The sequence below is a fragment of the Hemicordylus capensis genome, chromosome 2 (assembly GCF_027244095.1).
Source record: "Hemicordylus capensis ecotype Gifberg chromosome 2, rHemCap1.1.pri, whole genome shotgun sequence".
Taxonomy (NCBI): Eukaryota; Metazoa; Chordata; class Lepidosauria; order Squamata; family Cordylidae; genus Hemicordylus; species Hemicordylus capensis.
In genome coordinates this window covers 2,024,401-2,039,141 of record NC_069658.1, presented here as the reverse complement: position 1 = coordinate 2,039,141, position 14,741 = coordinate 2,024,401, and the positions used below count along the sequence as shown (strand labels likewise).

General features: G+C 51.7%; 1 protein-coding gene across 8 annotated transcripts in view; it reads left to right on the top strand.

The window, feature by feature from the left end:
* CNTFR (ciliary neurotrophic factor receptor) overlaps positions 1 to 14,741 on the top strand; it is a 448,395-nt gene that overhangs the window by 235,628 nt on the left and 198,026 nt on the right. For all 8 annotated transcript variants that reach the window (XM_053301733.1, XM_053301734.1, XM_053301732.1 and 5 more), the window contains one exon: positions 14,620 to 14,701. In XM_053301733.1, coding sequence (XP_053157708.1) covers positions 14,620 to 14,701 — 82 coding nt within the window. The remainder of the gene's footprint in view (positions 1 to 14,619; positions 14,702 to 14,741) is intronic.

Sequence of the window (14,741 nt, the reverse complement as noted above, 5' to 3'; positions counted from 1 at the left end):
ACAGACAGGCAGCTTCCGGCTAGAACAGCAAGTTTTGTTGACAGATCCCTGTTAAGACTCTATGATTAGAATGCACAGCCTGTATCTTGAGAACTGTATTTTGTTGCTGACTTCTGAGATTGTCAAGAAATTGGGTGAGAAAAACCCCTCTTGGATTGTGTCTAGGATAATCTTGGAGCTAGGATCACTTCCTAATTCAGCAAAACAGCTGGGATGTCCTTGAGACACAAACCTGAGAAATGTCTCACTGTCCCTAATCTCTGCTCTGATCTAAATGGACAATGTAGATCATGACGCCAGATTCCAATGCTGAGTCTGGTTTCTGGGCTGGGTCCTTCCTTTTGCGCGGGGAACTCCACTCTCCCTGGATGTGCCCCTCGGCCATGTTGCAGCTTGTTAAGAATGGCAGAAGGTTCTTGTCATAGAAGCAGAATGTTAGAGTTGGAAGGAGGGTCTTTAGAGGTCATCTAGTCAACCCCCTGCTCAGTGCCAGAAACCACTGCAGCGTCCCTGCCAGGTGCTGCCACTGCTTGAAAACCCAGCATGGGGCAGGCTGTTCCCTCTGCAGTTAGGGAATTATTGTCTAGTCTAAATCTGCTTCCTTGTAATTTCAACCCAAATCTGATCCTTTCCTCAGGAGCAACAGAAAATTGATCTTTCTCTGCCCCACCCCACTCCCTTTGAAGTTGGGAAAAGCATTTGCTTGTCTCTGATCTTCCAGCCCCTCCCCTGCTTTATAAGAGCTCTCCCAAGATGATAGGCAGCAATTCCAAGATGACTTCTGCAAGTCCCTTCAGTACCGGGGAATGCAATTCGTTTGGTCCCAGAGACTTAAATTCATTTAAGATAGCTTGGTGTTCTCATACCATCTCTTTGCCTACTCTGAGCATTGGCTCCCTTCTTCCTTCATTGGGGAGGAACAGGCAGTGTGGAAGATGATAGAGCTCCCTCTTAGTCTCCTGGGAGGTTTTTGAGACACCCCCCCACCCCCTTTCAGAAAGGGAGATGGAAGTGGATGCAGCGGGTTGTACGTTGCCTTGTTGGGTGGTTTATGAGACTTTTAAAACTGGATTTGCTCAGATTGTGATGAATTGTTTTGTATATAATGGGAGTTTTAGTGGTCTTGTGCATTATTGATTTGTAAACCACTTTGAGCACTAAAGAAGGGGAATAAAATTAAATATAATTAAGTCTGGGCAGCAGCTGAAAACATGATTGCAAGAAATAACTTCTGTAACTTGGAATGGACTTTACAATATTTCTGGACCGTCTCTAGTGCCTTTAGAAGGTGCTTCATGCCGCTGTTTTTGGAGCATGAACTTTGCACGATTGAAACCACTGTAATCTGGTCACATCCATATAAGGGCTGGGATATGTAGATGAGCTGAAGCATGGATCCTCCCCATTGATGTTGATCCTGTAGCAGTGCAGAGAAGCCAAGTTGCCATTTGCACCCATGGGAATGCGGCTCCACCTTTTATACACCATGATCAATAGACTTTAGAAGGCGGAAGGGTTGGTCCATGTGGATCCTGCTCCTTACTGCTTTTGCCCCCAGATTCTGTATTTGGCTGGCGGGTGGGGGACAAGAGGGGACTCTTGGTTCCAACAAAATGTTTCATTTGAGCACCTGAGCCTTGATGTTGACAAGTACACTTTGGGGGAATCTGTTGTCGGTTTCTTTCCAAAAGGCCTTAAGCTCCAGTGTTTCGGACCGGAGAGAAAATCATGAGAATATCTGTGCCAAAGAGAAGGTAACTCAGTGATGACATATTTAATCGGAATCCAGAAGTGGATTTCCCCAGACATGATCTATGATCTGAAGCCGCCGCCCCCTTTCTTGGTGGTGTTTGTGGCATGGAGGTGCACCCCAAAACAACCCTTTCAGGGACAGTTGGGGTGGAGATATGTTTTTGCTCAGGTCCTGCCATGTTTGATGTTTGGAAAGCGCTGGGAAGGGTCACTCCACGACAGAACCGCAAGCCACGTCTGCCACTACGGCCACACTCCGCGGGGAGCTGCAGCCAGTGAAAATCTCCTTCCCTCACCCAGTGGTTCATTGCCCCATTAGGAGAAACTCATATGTGCCCACAAGTTTTCCCTAAAGAGCAAAATAGCAGGTTTATGGGAAGGAGGGCAAAAATGAGGACAAGTGTTAACCTTTGGTTCCCACCGCAGTGCAGTGCAGTCCTGGTCTAAACTGGGGCTTCCTCCCAACATACCTGCATTTTGCAAAAAAATCAGAGGAGTTTTGCATCTAGTTGGTCCATCACATCTAGTTTGTCCATAAGACCAGTGCTCTTTGGAGCACTGCAAAGCAGCCTTCTGGCAGCAAACGCCAACACACAAGTCTTTCTTTAAAGCTGTCTCTGTGTTGGAGCTCCTGGTGTCTTGCTCAAGCCCTTCTCCAGGCTGAAGCCAACTGAGGAGAGGGCCGGATGCTCCCTGCTTGCTGCAATCACTTTTCAGTCTCCTCCACTGCAAAGAAACAGTCCTGGAAACAAGGTAGTAGCATCTCATACGTAGGAACACAGGAGGCTGCCTTCTACCAGCTATCTAGCTCAGTATTGGCTATACAGCAGCTTTTCCAAGGTTATAGGCAGGAGTCTCTCTCGGCCCTCTCTTGGAGGTGCTGCCAGGGAGGGGACTTGGGACCTTCTGCAGGCAAGCAGGCAGGGGCTCTTCCACTGAGCGTTGGCTCCTTCCCCTACTAAGGGGGATATCTCACAGTGCTCACACATGCAGTCCCCCATTCCAATGCAAACTAGGGTGGACCCTGCTTAGCAAAGGGGGCAATTCACGCTTGCTACCATGAGACCAGCTGGCCTCCCATCCCAGTCCGGCACTTTTCTCTCTCCCCGCTTTTTGGGCTCAGCTATCTGCAGGTTTTGACGCCTGCTAAATTCTGCTCTGCTTCTCTTGAGTGGCCACCAGAGACTTTGCAAAGTGGATTTGCCACAAACCTTCCTGGAGGCAGGACTCTGCACTTAGCAGTGCGGTGGGCCCGTCCAGCCAAAATGAGCGACCTTTCTGGGCTGTGCAGCTGAACACACCCACCATGCCAAGCCTTCATCTTCATCTTCCTCCCAAGTGTGTGTGTGTGTGCTTTGGCCCCAAGCCAGGAACGCTGCTGAGGCAGCGGGAAGTGGCAGCTCTGGCTTCCTTGGCAGCTAGTTCCCTCTCATTTCTTGCGTCTGGAGGCTGGTGGCACAGGTCGGAGTCAGGAGTGCAGCGAAAGGCTATAACTCAGGTCCACGGCACGGGGAAGGGTCATGCCACCCCCTCGATAGCACGCCCCTCGTTTCGCGGCTTTTGCACTTGCTGAGTTTCCAAACACTTCTTGACAGGAAGCCGTGGCCACTTGGGCTGAGTTATCTCTGGGTTTCTGGCTAGTCGGCAGCCTTACCTGGGCCTTGCTGTTGCCTGCCGAGGCGCCTTCCTCCGAGGCCAGCTGGCCTGGCCTCCCCATCAGTATGCTGTGCCGCCTCTCTGCTTCTCTCAGTGCCAGAACAGATGACTGGGCTTGGACTCCTGCCCTTTGCTGCTGAAGAGACTAGTTAATTTTTCTTGTCAGTGGATTCCAGGCAGTGGGAAGTGATCCATTACAGGGCTCGGGTAAAAGTGGAGCAAGAACACAGAGTGGTGGCAGTCGGGGGAAGTCGCTGACCAAGATGTTTCCTTTTTCTTTGGGAAGACGTTTGCTCCTTGGCTTTAGCACTGGCTGTGGATGTGGCCTGCAAACAGTCCTACTGGGATGCACACTTGGCCCTTTTCTTCTGGTTGTTTTGTGTGTGTGGAGGGGTGTGTGTGTGTGTGTCACAAGTTGTGTTTCCCAGCTGAGTGTTTTAGCTGTAGATTTTATCTCTGTAAATGCAGCTTTTCATAGGTCTCCGTGGACACTCTGAAGCCCTTTTGGCAGAGAAAGGGACACTTCCAAGCTGGCATTCGGGGTGGGGTGGGGGACCCACTCACTCATGACTTGCAGCTCAGACCCTTTCTTGATGTGGGAGCTGTGGCAGTGGGGGGGGGGACAGTGGAGGCCCACTGCTGATTCTGCTTGTATTTCAGGCGTTTAAAGACAGCTGTGTGTCAGTCATCTTGTGTCCACTAGGTTTCCTGATCTAAGGGGGGGAATTTATTTATTGCATTTACTGATCATAACGACGTATCTATACTCTGCCTTTCGGTTTTGTTAAATTGCTCGGGGCAGCTGACAGTGTATGACATACCAAGTCACCAATGGAGCAATTCAGTAGCAGCCGATATAGAGTGTCTGCTACGTCCAGAAGCACAACGTGCAAATGGCAAACCAGCAGCAAGGTGGTTGCTTCCCCAGAGTGCTCGGCAAAGGACAGGTCCCTCCCCTGAGGAGCTTGCCATCTAAAAGTTCCCACGTGGAGCCCAACGGAAGAATGGGAGGGAGGGGCGGGGCGGGGTCGGCCAGGAAGACAGTTCTGTGCATTTCAGTTACACGTGATGGGGCTGCACTTTCAGCTTCTCTTGCAGAGGTGGTTGGGTCTCATCTCCCTTTGTGCTTGCCATAGATTTGTGATGCACTTACTTACTGCTCTCGTCTCGTAGGGTGTTTTTCCTTCTTCTTGGCCTCTCAACCCCACTGTGTGTCTGTGCCCGTGTGTGTTTGTATACACGGATTACAGCTACACACAACTATTCACAAATGTCATAATTTCAGGCAGAAAACAGGAGATTTAGTGGTGAGGGAGACAAATTTCCTATGGGAGAAAAAACCAGTTTGTGCAAATATACACCTCCCCCTACCCACACCCCAGTCCTGATAAGTACTATTTTCTCCTTCCGGTAGCAGGTTGTCTTGCACCCTAAGCTGATGGTTTCCTTCTCCTTCCTGGGTCAGTTGCAGGCAGGGGCGTAGCTGTAATTGAGAAGATGGGTTCAAAGAACCCAGGCCCCCAAGCTCCGGAGAGGCCCCCCCAGCTCCACCCCTCCCTATTTTCTTCATTATCTCCCTCACCCCAAGGGGCCGCCGGGGAGGGGGTGAGCACGGGCCCCTTTCCCCCTAGAGTGTTCTGATGCTCCCCAGCCATGTGGTGCCCTCGGTTAGGGTGGGTAAAGTCAACCGTGCGGAGGGCGAGCCAACATTTCTCAAGGAGTTTCAAAAAATAGTTGGGGAAAGTGTGACGTATTAATAATATCTGCAAAAAGGAAGTGACTCATCCATAGCACCTGCCCATGTCGGAGATGTCTTCTCACACCTGGCCGTTGTCTCTCACTCACACAAGTGATGTTGTGGGTCCTTGAGGTGCCCCAGAACTCTTCCTGCTTGCTAGAAGTGACCAGCATGGCCGTCCCTTTAGCATTCCCTGCTATAGGCCACTCTGTTGATTCAGGGCTGCCTCACGCAAGCCAGGCTCCGGCCTGTCCCTGCCCAGTGGCCTTTTCCATTTCAGCTGGTACACGAGGCAACTGCTTGCCAAGCAAAGCATGTTTTCCAGCTGGCTCACAGTTTGTTAATGGGGCTCCATCATCACGCATGGATTCTTCTTAACTGTAGACCTGCAGCGAAAGTCGTGCTTGTTATTCCAAAGCAAGACATCACTCCGGACACGGTGTGCCTTGCCCACCGCCGCTCCCTCCTCCCCCCTGGGCCATTCTGCCCTCATGGCCCCCTGGCTGGTGGCCAACCCACCTCCTAAGCCCCCGCATCGTTAATAAATGATTATTAATGAGCCAAGGGAAAGAGGCATCTGGCAGGCTTCTCCTGCTCCTTGTAATTGTCTGCCCCCTCCAGGCCTCCTCCAACTGTTCTGTTGACAGTCGGCGCTTTGAATCCGATGAAAGGTGCCCTTTCAAGTGTAAGCCGCGCGGCTGACCCTGCAGGTAGGGCGTCCTGAAGCGCATCGGAGCGCCATGGCCAGGCCTGCCTTTTCTCTGGGGTTTGATGCTGACAAGGTCTCGGCAAGGGCCCCGGGCTGCAGGCCTATTAAGAGAGACTTGTCAGGGCTCTGGGATGAGAGCTGAACAGCAAGGGGCTTTCTCATCATCCCGCCGCCTTTTATCCTGGGATCTTAGGAGAGGAAATGAGATGACACCAAGATGGTTTTTCATGTTCCTGGGCGCCCCTGGCACCGACATGCCTCCCGTGTGTGTGTGTGTGTGTGTGTGTGTGTGTGTGTGTGTGTGTGTGCGCGCCCCACCGTCACCACTCCCTTCCCTTGCTGTGAGTGGGGATGAGCATCAGAGGCAAGATCTCAAAATGCTCTTCTGTGCATTTGTGTGTATGTTTGGCATTTCTCCTAGACTCCCCGGAAGTCGGCTTTGCAGGAGCCTTTGTAGTGTCCCTATGGCACGGGAGAGGAAGACTAAAGGGTCTCCATAGGGGCACCTGAGGAGGGCTGCCTGGCACAGCTCTTCTTGGGGGGCGGGCGGGGGCTGTCATGGCTCAGCGTCTGTGAGCAGAGGTGTCCCGGGCTCCAGTTTTGCCTCCACCAGGAATGCAGTAGGTGCCTGGAGGCAAGCCGTTCTCCTCTCTGCTCCAGTCTGCAGTCAGGGGGTGGTCATTCCGGCCCTATTTGGCAGGGCCATTGTAAGGACTGTTGATACCCTGTGGAGGGATTGGAAGACCCTGATGCCTTATGGATCCTTGAATGCTCCGTGCCATCACGTTTTGTACTAGAATGAAATGGCACTTTCAGGCAGGGGAGAGGCGAGGAGACTGGCCAGTAGCCATTGCCGAGAAGCAAGGGGCTGTGTGGGGAGGAGAGTCAGGGTGGAGGGCCGTCCAGAAGGAGGGCTAGATGCTTGGACTTGATTTAGAGCATCGCAGGGAGCTCATGGGTGGCCTTGAGGACCCCTCAGTGGGCCCCAAGCAAGAGGTCTGTGGGGGGGGGGGAATGTGATGATAGTGATATGCTTTGCATCTCTCCAGTGGGGGGGTGGGGTGTGCTTTAGCAGGACTGAGGGCTGTGCCTTATCATTTTCCCATCGCAGCAAACCCCTTATGCACATCATGAGAGCGACTCCATCTGTTTCATGGGACTCGCTCTCAGCCATGGTTTGCATTGCAGCGACAGTCACTTTACTCTGAATAAGGTTGTAAAGATTATTTTAAAAACAAGCCGTAAAAGCCATTTAGAGTGCCGTGCACTGACATGAAGTAAAACATTTAGATGTGGGGTGGTTCGTCTCAGTGTCTTAGCCAAACCAAGGTGACATTTTCAGTCAAAGCAAGAAGTGCTGTTTCTTCCAAAAACGTTCATTTCATAGCTCAAGCAGTGTGTGTGGGGTGGGGGGCGGGACCAAAGAGCCCTGGAAGGAAATGCGACCTGCTCGTGTTTGAGCCACCTAGGAGCTGTTCACACGGGGCTTTGGAAGCCCTTTCACTCACATCTCCTCCGGGATGGAGGGGGTCCGTTCACGTATTGGACAGATTTACCCCCAAGTCCCTCCCTGCGAGTCATCTGGGAGCAGCTCACACACAATTGGGGGTTTTCACAGCACCTTGGGGTGTAGCCTGGTTTATATCCTGGGTCGAAAAAATCCACTATTTGTGTCAGTTTTGGGGGACAACGAGTTCGCAGTAAAGCCTCCCCATAATCTCACGGTGAAGCCTGCTGTGTGTAAAAGTCCCTCGGGATGTATCAGGATATTAAATGTGTAACAGAAACCCCGCCAGTGATTGTGCAGTTTCAGATGTGCATAGATTTAAGTGTGTTATCATTTGCAAATAAATCCTGGCAGATGAGAGGTGATGGCTTTAGAGCAGGGCTGCACACCTTTGGCCCTCCAGCTGGTTTTGGACTACAACTCCCATCGTCCCTAGCCAGCGTGCCCGATTGGGGATGATAGGAGTTGTAGTACGGCATCTTCAAGAGGGGTTAGAATGTGCAGCCCTGCTGTTCGAGTCACTGGGCTCTGAACTGTCCTCCCCTCTCTCGTTATCGGCAGGCCCTACACAAGAGCTTTGGCCTTTCCTAGCCAAGCCAGTGCCCTGTATGGGCAGGCAGCTGCAGCCCTGGCGGAAGCCAGAACCTGTTTGGGGGCTGGGAGAAGCTTGCCAACCTCTGTACCCACATCCATCTTTTGGAGAAAAGCAATCTAACTTTCAGTCTGGCGGGTGTAGGGAGCTGAGGCTGCCCTGCCTCCCACATCATACCGACCACGCTTTGCTCTTTTGTATCACACATGGAGCCGGGTCTCATGACCAGTGAAACCCGGTTTGGGAAGGGAAGCAGGGAGAGTGGGCTAAGCCTGCTCTCCCTGCACACGAGCAGGGCAGGAGCCCTGGGTGGCCAGATCGGCTGCCCACACGATTGCCGGCTCCGTGACAGAGCCGGCAGGGGCTGCGGAGTTTCGTGAGCGCGCAGGGCATACTGGAGAGATGCCCAGAGCCGGGAGGTCTACTCGTGAGTGCTCGCGGCATGGTGCCGCACCACGTCTACTCACGATCAGAAAAACCGGGTTTGCGGAGCACTCGCTCCACAAACTCGGTTTAAGTGGAGGGGTACTTAGGCGGGTTAACCGCCAGGAGGCAGCCGGGCTCCACTGCGAGCCCAGAGGCTCCCACAATCATCCGAAGCTCCCCTAGCCCGATTTCGGCTGATCATGGGAATAGCCTCAGGGTCAAGAAGGCCAAGGTGCAGTTCTCCAGTATAATGACAACATATGCATAGAGTGACATTCTAGATGCCATCTTTTCCTATGGAAGCACAGCTTCATCTTGCTGTCAGGGGAACATTTCTGAACTGTTGGATGTGAACATCCCCTAGGCTTAAATGCACCTCGACTGCTGCATTTCCCAGATGTGTAGCTGCCAGTGCTGTGCCCTTTGCCGCTTCCACACTTGGCTCCATCTTGCATGGTTACATCCCCCCAAGTCTCCTCAGTCTAATACTACAGAGGGGTTTAGACTCCTCTTGAATCAGAGAGATCCTAGGCACTTGCCAAAGGGCATAAGAACAGCCCTGCGGGATCAGGCCCAAGGAAGCCCATCTAGTCCAGCATCCTGTTTCACACAGTGGCCCATCAGATGCCTCCAAGAAGCCCATAGGCCAGAGGTGATGAGGACAGGCCCTCTCTTCTGCAGTTGCTCCCCTGCAACTGGTATTGAGAGGCATTGTGCCTCTGAGGCTGGAGGTGGCCCACAGCCACCAGACCAGTAGCCACTGATAGACTTGTCCTCCATGAATTTGTCTAAGCCCCTTTTAAAGCCATGCAAGCTGGTGGCCATCAGCACATCCCATGACAAATAATTCCACAGATTAATTGTGCGCTGTGTGAAAAAGTACTTTCTCTTGTCAGTCCTAAATTTCCAGACCTTCAGTTTCATTGGGTGACCCCTGGTCCTAGTGTTGTGAGAGAGGGAGAAAAAGTTCTCCATGTCCACCCTCTCCACCCCATGCATAATTTTTACACCTTCCTCATGTCTCCCCTTAGTCGCCTCTTTTGCACAGTAAAGAGCCCCAGATGCTGTAGGCCAGTCTCTCAGGCTAGGGACCATGTTTGGCACCGAGTTTGGGCTGGCCTCTGCTGTATTGGCCAAGAAAAGGAAGAATGCTCCCTCTAGGACCCAGGCATGGAGCCCAGGGCCACAGTGGAGAGGGGCTCAGGCTGCAGGCAGTCTTCCTTGGGGAAGCTGCTTCCCTAGAGGGCAAAAAGGGAGGTCCCTCGTCAGACCTTTTGGAGGCAAGACGGGTCTTTTAAAAGCAAATATAGACCACATTTCCCCACCTTTATGGCAGATGCTGGTTTGCAAGGACTGGGGCAGGATGTCAGACTCCGGCAGGTTTTCATGGCAAGGTTTCTGCCACTCCAAATGTGTTTGAATGAGTGTGTGTGTGTGTGTGTGTGAAAGAGAGAGAGAGAGAGAGAACACTGCCGATATTGTGATTTTTCCTGGCCCTCTGTACATCCCCCTCTCCACCCTTGGCACAGCTGAGCAGGACCCCCTGCTTTTCACTGCCCCACACCAGAGCAATTGGGGTCTGCTGCTCAAGCTTCCCCTAGACTTTGCCGCCTTCCTTGCATCTGCCCAGGACTCTTGGTCCTATTCCTTATCGATCCCGTTGGACTTGCCGGGGTTGATGCCCTTTGAGTTGTCCTGGTGCTGCCGCAGGTCTGTTCTCTTCCTCTCGAGGCAGCTCAGGGCCCCTTCCCTTTCCTGGAGGCTTCCACTTGCCAGCCCTTCTCATCACTCCCCAATCGCCCAACCCTGCCTCCTGCTGCAGCAATGCCAGCCTTGTCAGAGACACCACCAGTGCCGTACGGGTGGGGCGGGGCACCTGGATCAGGAAGGCGAGAAGCACAAGCCACGAGGTGCTCCAGGGACTGGGGGGCAGGCAGAGGGGCGCGGCCGCCTTACTTTTTGCCGTGACCGCTGTAGTTACTATTTACCGGGGGGTGGGGCATGATTCAAGGACCTGGGAATGGGGTTGGTGGATTTCATTCAGGGTCAGCCTACCTTGTCCCCCCATTACTTAGATGGTACCAAGAGGGGTAGCACTTACAGACTAGTGTGGATATAATTGCAATAAGCTCTAATCTAGCTGAACAGACAATGCAGTATGCAAATATGTAAAAGCATGACTTTAAGCACATGACTCTGCCAAACTGGGTCCAAAGAGGACAGGAAATGAAGAGAGCAAGAAATGGCCGTGTAGCGTAGTCTTCATCAGTCCACAATGGAAAGCATCAACTGTAAATAGGTGTTGTTTGTAGAATTCTACCCAAAGATTTGGAATGGGGCTTATGGATTTACTTCAGGGTGACCTACTTTGTCCCCCCATAACTTGAGCAGTGGGGCAGAGCCTGGGTTGCAGCCAGAGCCACCTGGGAACCCTTTAGGCTGGATTCCAAGGCTGGGAGCCTTAGTGTAGCACACCCCGAAGGGAGCAGCTCCCTGCATCCCATGAGCCTCGTTCTCCCCAATATCTTCTCGCCGAAGCAGGCCACACACTGGGTGGGAGTGGCTAATGTGCTGGGATCTAGACTGAATCCCCTTGGAGGCTGTCCACTCTTCAGGAAAGGGATGGAACCTGGGAAAGGAGTTCCTTGAGAGTGTCAACAGGCGTAAGGATAAAGGGGATCAGGTTGGCATTGTAAACTTGGACTTCCAAAAAGCTTTTGACAAAGTTCCCCACCAAAGGCTCTTGAGTAAACTTAACAGTCATGGAATAAGGGGGCAGGTTCATGTGTGGATCGATAACTGGTTGAAGGGCAGGAAACAGAGAGTAGGGATCAATGGACAGCTTTCTAAATAGAGGGAAGGAAGAAGTGGGTCCTCCAGGGATCTTTACTGGAACCAGTGTTCTTTAACTTGTTCATACATGATCTAGAAGTCGGGGTAAGCAGCAAGGTAGCCAAATTTTCAGATGACACCAAACTATTTAGGGCAGGGAAATCCAAAACAGATTGCAAGGAGCTCCAAAAGGATCTCTCCAAACTGGGGGAGTGGGCACCAAAATGGCAGATATGGTTCAGTGTTAGCAAGTGTAAAGTGATGCATATTGGGGCAAAAAAAGCCCAACTTTATATATTTGCTGATGGGGTCTGAGTGGTCTGTGATTGACCAGGAGAGAGAGATCTTGGGGTCGTTGTGGACAGCCCATTCAAAGTGTCGACACAGGACGACTGAGGGGTGACATGATAGAGGTCTAGACAATTATGCATGGTGTGGAGAGAGAGAGAAATGTTCACCCCTCTCATATAACACTAGAACCAGGGGTCATCCCAGGAAACTGATTGCCAAGAAATTTAAGATTGACAGAAGGAAATACTTTTTCACACAATGCATATAATTGACCTATGGAATTCTCTGTCACAGAATGTGGTGATGGCCACTAGCTTGGATGGCTTTATGAGGGGCTTAGACAAATTCGTGGAGGACAGGTCTATCAATGGCTACTAGTCTGGTGGCTATCAGCCAGCCTCAGAGGCAAGATGCCTCTAAATACCAGTTGCAGGAGAGCAACAGCAGGAGAGAGGGCATGCCCTCACCTGTGGGCCTCTCAGAAGGATTTGGTGGGCCACTGTGTGAAAGAGGGTGCTGGGCTATCTAGGTCTCCTTGGGCCTGATCCAGCATGGCTGTTCTTATGGAAGTCTGGCTCAAGGGTCAGAGGTCTCAGTTGGGCTCCAGTTGTCTTCTGAGCCAGCCGCCTGCTCAGACCTCTCCAGGGTCCTGCAGCTCCAGCCCTGTGTGTTGCCTTGATGGACAGATGTGATGTTGCTGCCCCCAGGTGCTTCCTCATGCCCCACGGCCCTGACGGGGCAAGCATTGCCATGATCATGCTGGTGTTTGTAATGGACTGATGGGGCGTGCTAAACCAGGAAGCCCCATTCATGGCCAAAGTGTACAAACAGGCAGGCAAGAGCTTTCATAGGGACCCTACAGACAGGACTCCTGGGCATGTCTTTCCCATATGTGGCGTGGCTGGCTTCTTTGGGCCATCTGGATATGTTATGAAATATTAAACATGGATTTCTTAAAGATCCTTGTTTGGAAAGCATTTCTGCCATTGCTTCCCTTCTGTCTGTGTTAGACCTAAACCACCTGCCGGTTACATGCTTGCTAGTAGACAATTCTGCAAGCGTGTGTGAGCAATATGGAGCTCCCTGACACCTAATCAGACCCTTGGCCCATCTAGGTCAGGGTGGCTCTCTGCATCTCAGGGAGGGGTCTTTCCTAGTCCTCCCTGGAGCCGCTGCAGGGGATTAAATCTGGGCCTTTCTGCCTCAAGGCAACAGCACTGCCACGGATCTGCAGCCATTCCCTTGTGTGCTGTCTGCGTCTCAGGCTGGGCCCAGTTGGGATTCACACACTGCTCCTGGACTTGCTTGCCCTAAGTGGAGAACTGCTCTTGTGGTTGCAAGCATGAATTGTCCTCTTTGCTAAGCAGAGCCTGCCCTGGTTTGCATTTGAATGTGTGAGCATTGGAAAATCTTCCCCTTAGGGGATGGAGCCGTTCTGGGGAGAGCACCTGCCTGTTTGCATGCAGAAGGTTCCAAGTTCCCTCCCTGGCAGCATTTCCAAGATAGGGCTGAGAGAGACTCCTGCCTGCAACCTGGGAGAAGCCGCTATCAGTCAGTGTGGACAGTACTGAGCTAGATGGACCAAGGGTCTGACTCGGTAGAAGGCCGCTTTCTATGTTCCTGTACTAGCATTCCTTTGGACAAATCTCTTATGAGCCCAGGTTCAGAAGTATTCTGTCACTGCTTCTGTCATGAACAAAAGGGGGAGAGGGCAATACAAAATCCCCCCTCTAGCTGTGAGGAGTCCTGAGTCAGCTGCCAGCATCCACTTTCTTAGAGGAGCAGATTCACTCTTCCAAGGGAATATTCTGGGAGAGTATCGTGGAAAGCCTCTCCCTACAAGAAAGGCTTGAGCAGCCTTAGGCCTTGAGGAGCATGTGACCAGGGCAGGACCCAGTAAGGAGTGACACTCTATAAGAACAACAAGGCTTTATTAATAATTGGATGAAGAGGAAAACTATAGAGGTATCAACAATCACTGCTTATATTCAAGTAAAACCCTTCCCCAGGAACTACAAGAACCATGCAGTCAGATCCAAACACTTGAACAAAATAAACTCCCTGGCGCATCTAGCTAAACTGGTCCCTGTCTTTCCTACTTACTTCTAGGTAAGGAACTCCCAGCTGATTCCCAGCGCAAGGCTATTGGTCTCCCCTTTCCCTACAATAGCAGCTGATCAGACCTCACCCCAGCCCTCCATACCCCTTCCCTCCTCTATAGGCTCTTGACCATAAACCCTGCCCCTCTGGACATCCCACAGGGATTTGATTCTTCCACGCGTTCTTCCCTATTTGGAGAAGGACCCCTTCCAGGCAGTTACTCCAGTTGAAGCCTAGTCCCCACCCCTCAAGCCTGAATGTCACACCAGCTTCCCAGATGCTTTAACTAACCACAGGAGGAGGCATCACCTCCATGTCCTGTTGTGGGCTTCCTAGAAACATCGGGTCGACTACTGTGGGAAGCAGGATAATCCCAGGCGGGATGGACCCACTTTAGCAGGCCTTTTTAGCATTTCCTTTGATTTGGCTTAGGCACTGTGTTCCTCCCCTTCCTGATTTTTGCAAACCATTTGATGTTATTGGCACCTTTTTGGTGTACACAAATGTCAGTCAGCACATCATGCAGTATAGTTTCAAGGCAAATACACACACTCTGCTTTGAGGCAAAGGACAGCTCTCTGACCCGAAGAAGAGGGAGTGCGTGTTTGTGCAGAGCAGTGTTGCAGCACGAAGGATGGCAACTGAGACAAAACCAACGAAATGCAGACTGGTTGGAAGCCCAAAGCATTCTGGTACCAAACTCTCCTGTGTTTAAATTAAGACCAAAAGATGTGGGTTCAAATCCTGACTTTGCTGTGAATGCACTGGATGGTGCTAAACCCTCTTTCTCAGCCTCGGCCTCTCATGTGATAATGGTTGAAGTCTTTTCAGTTATTGTTACACCATTTCTGTCCTGTACCCCTGGGACCAATGCCTTGACAATTGACTCACTTTGCTGCATTGTGACAGTTCGTCCTGGGCACTTCTGCCCCCTCCCCTTCTCCCTCCCGCTTCTGCTCATCCCTGGAGCTCTTCTGCCCCACAGTGACCATTGGCTGTTTGGTTTGCTTCCACAGATGGTTTATCCCACGCCATCAGCGTGCTACGTGGTGCTTGCTGCCGTGGTGGTAGTCTATGCACAGAGGCATAGCCAGCAGGGTAAGTAGCCACCTCCACTTCTCTTTCTCTTTCTGGATCA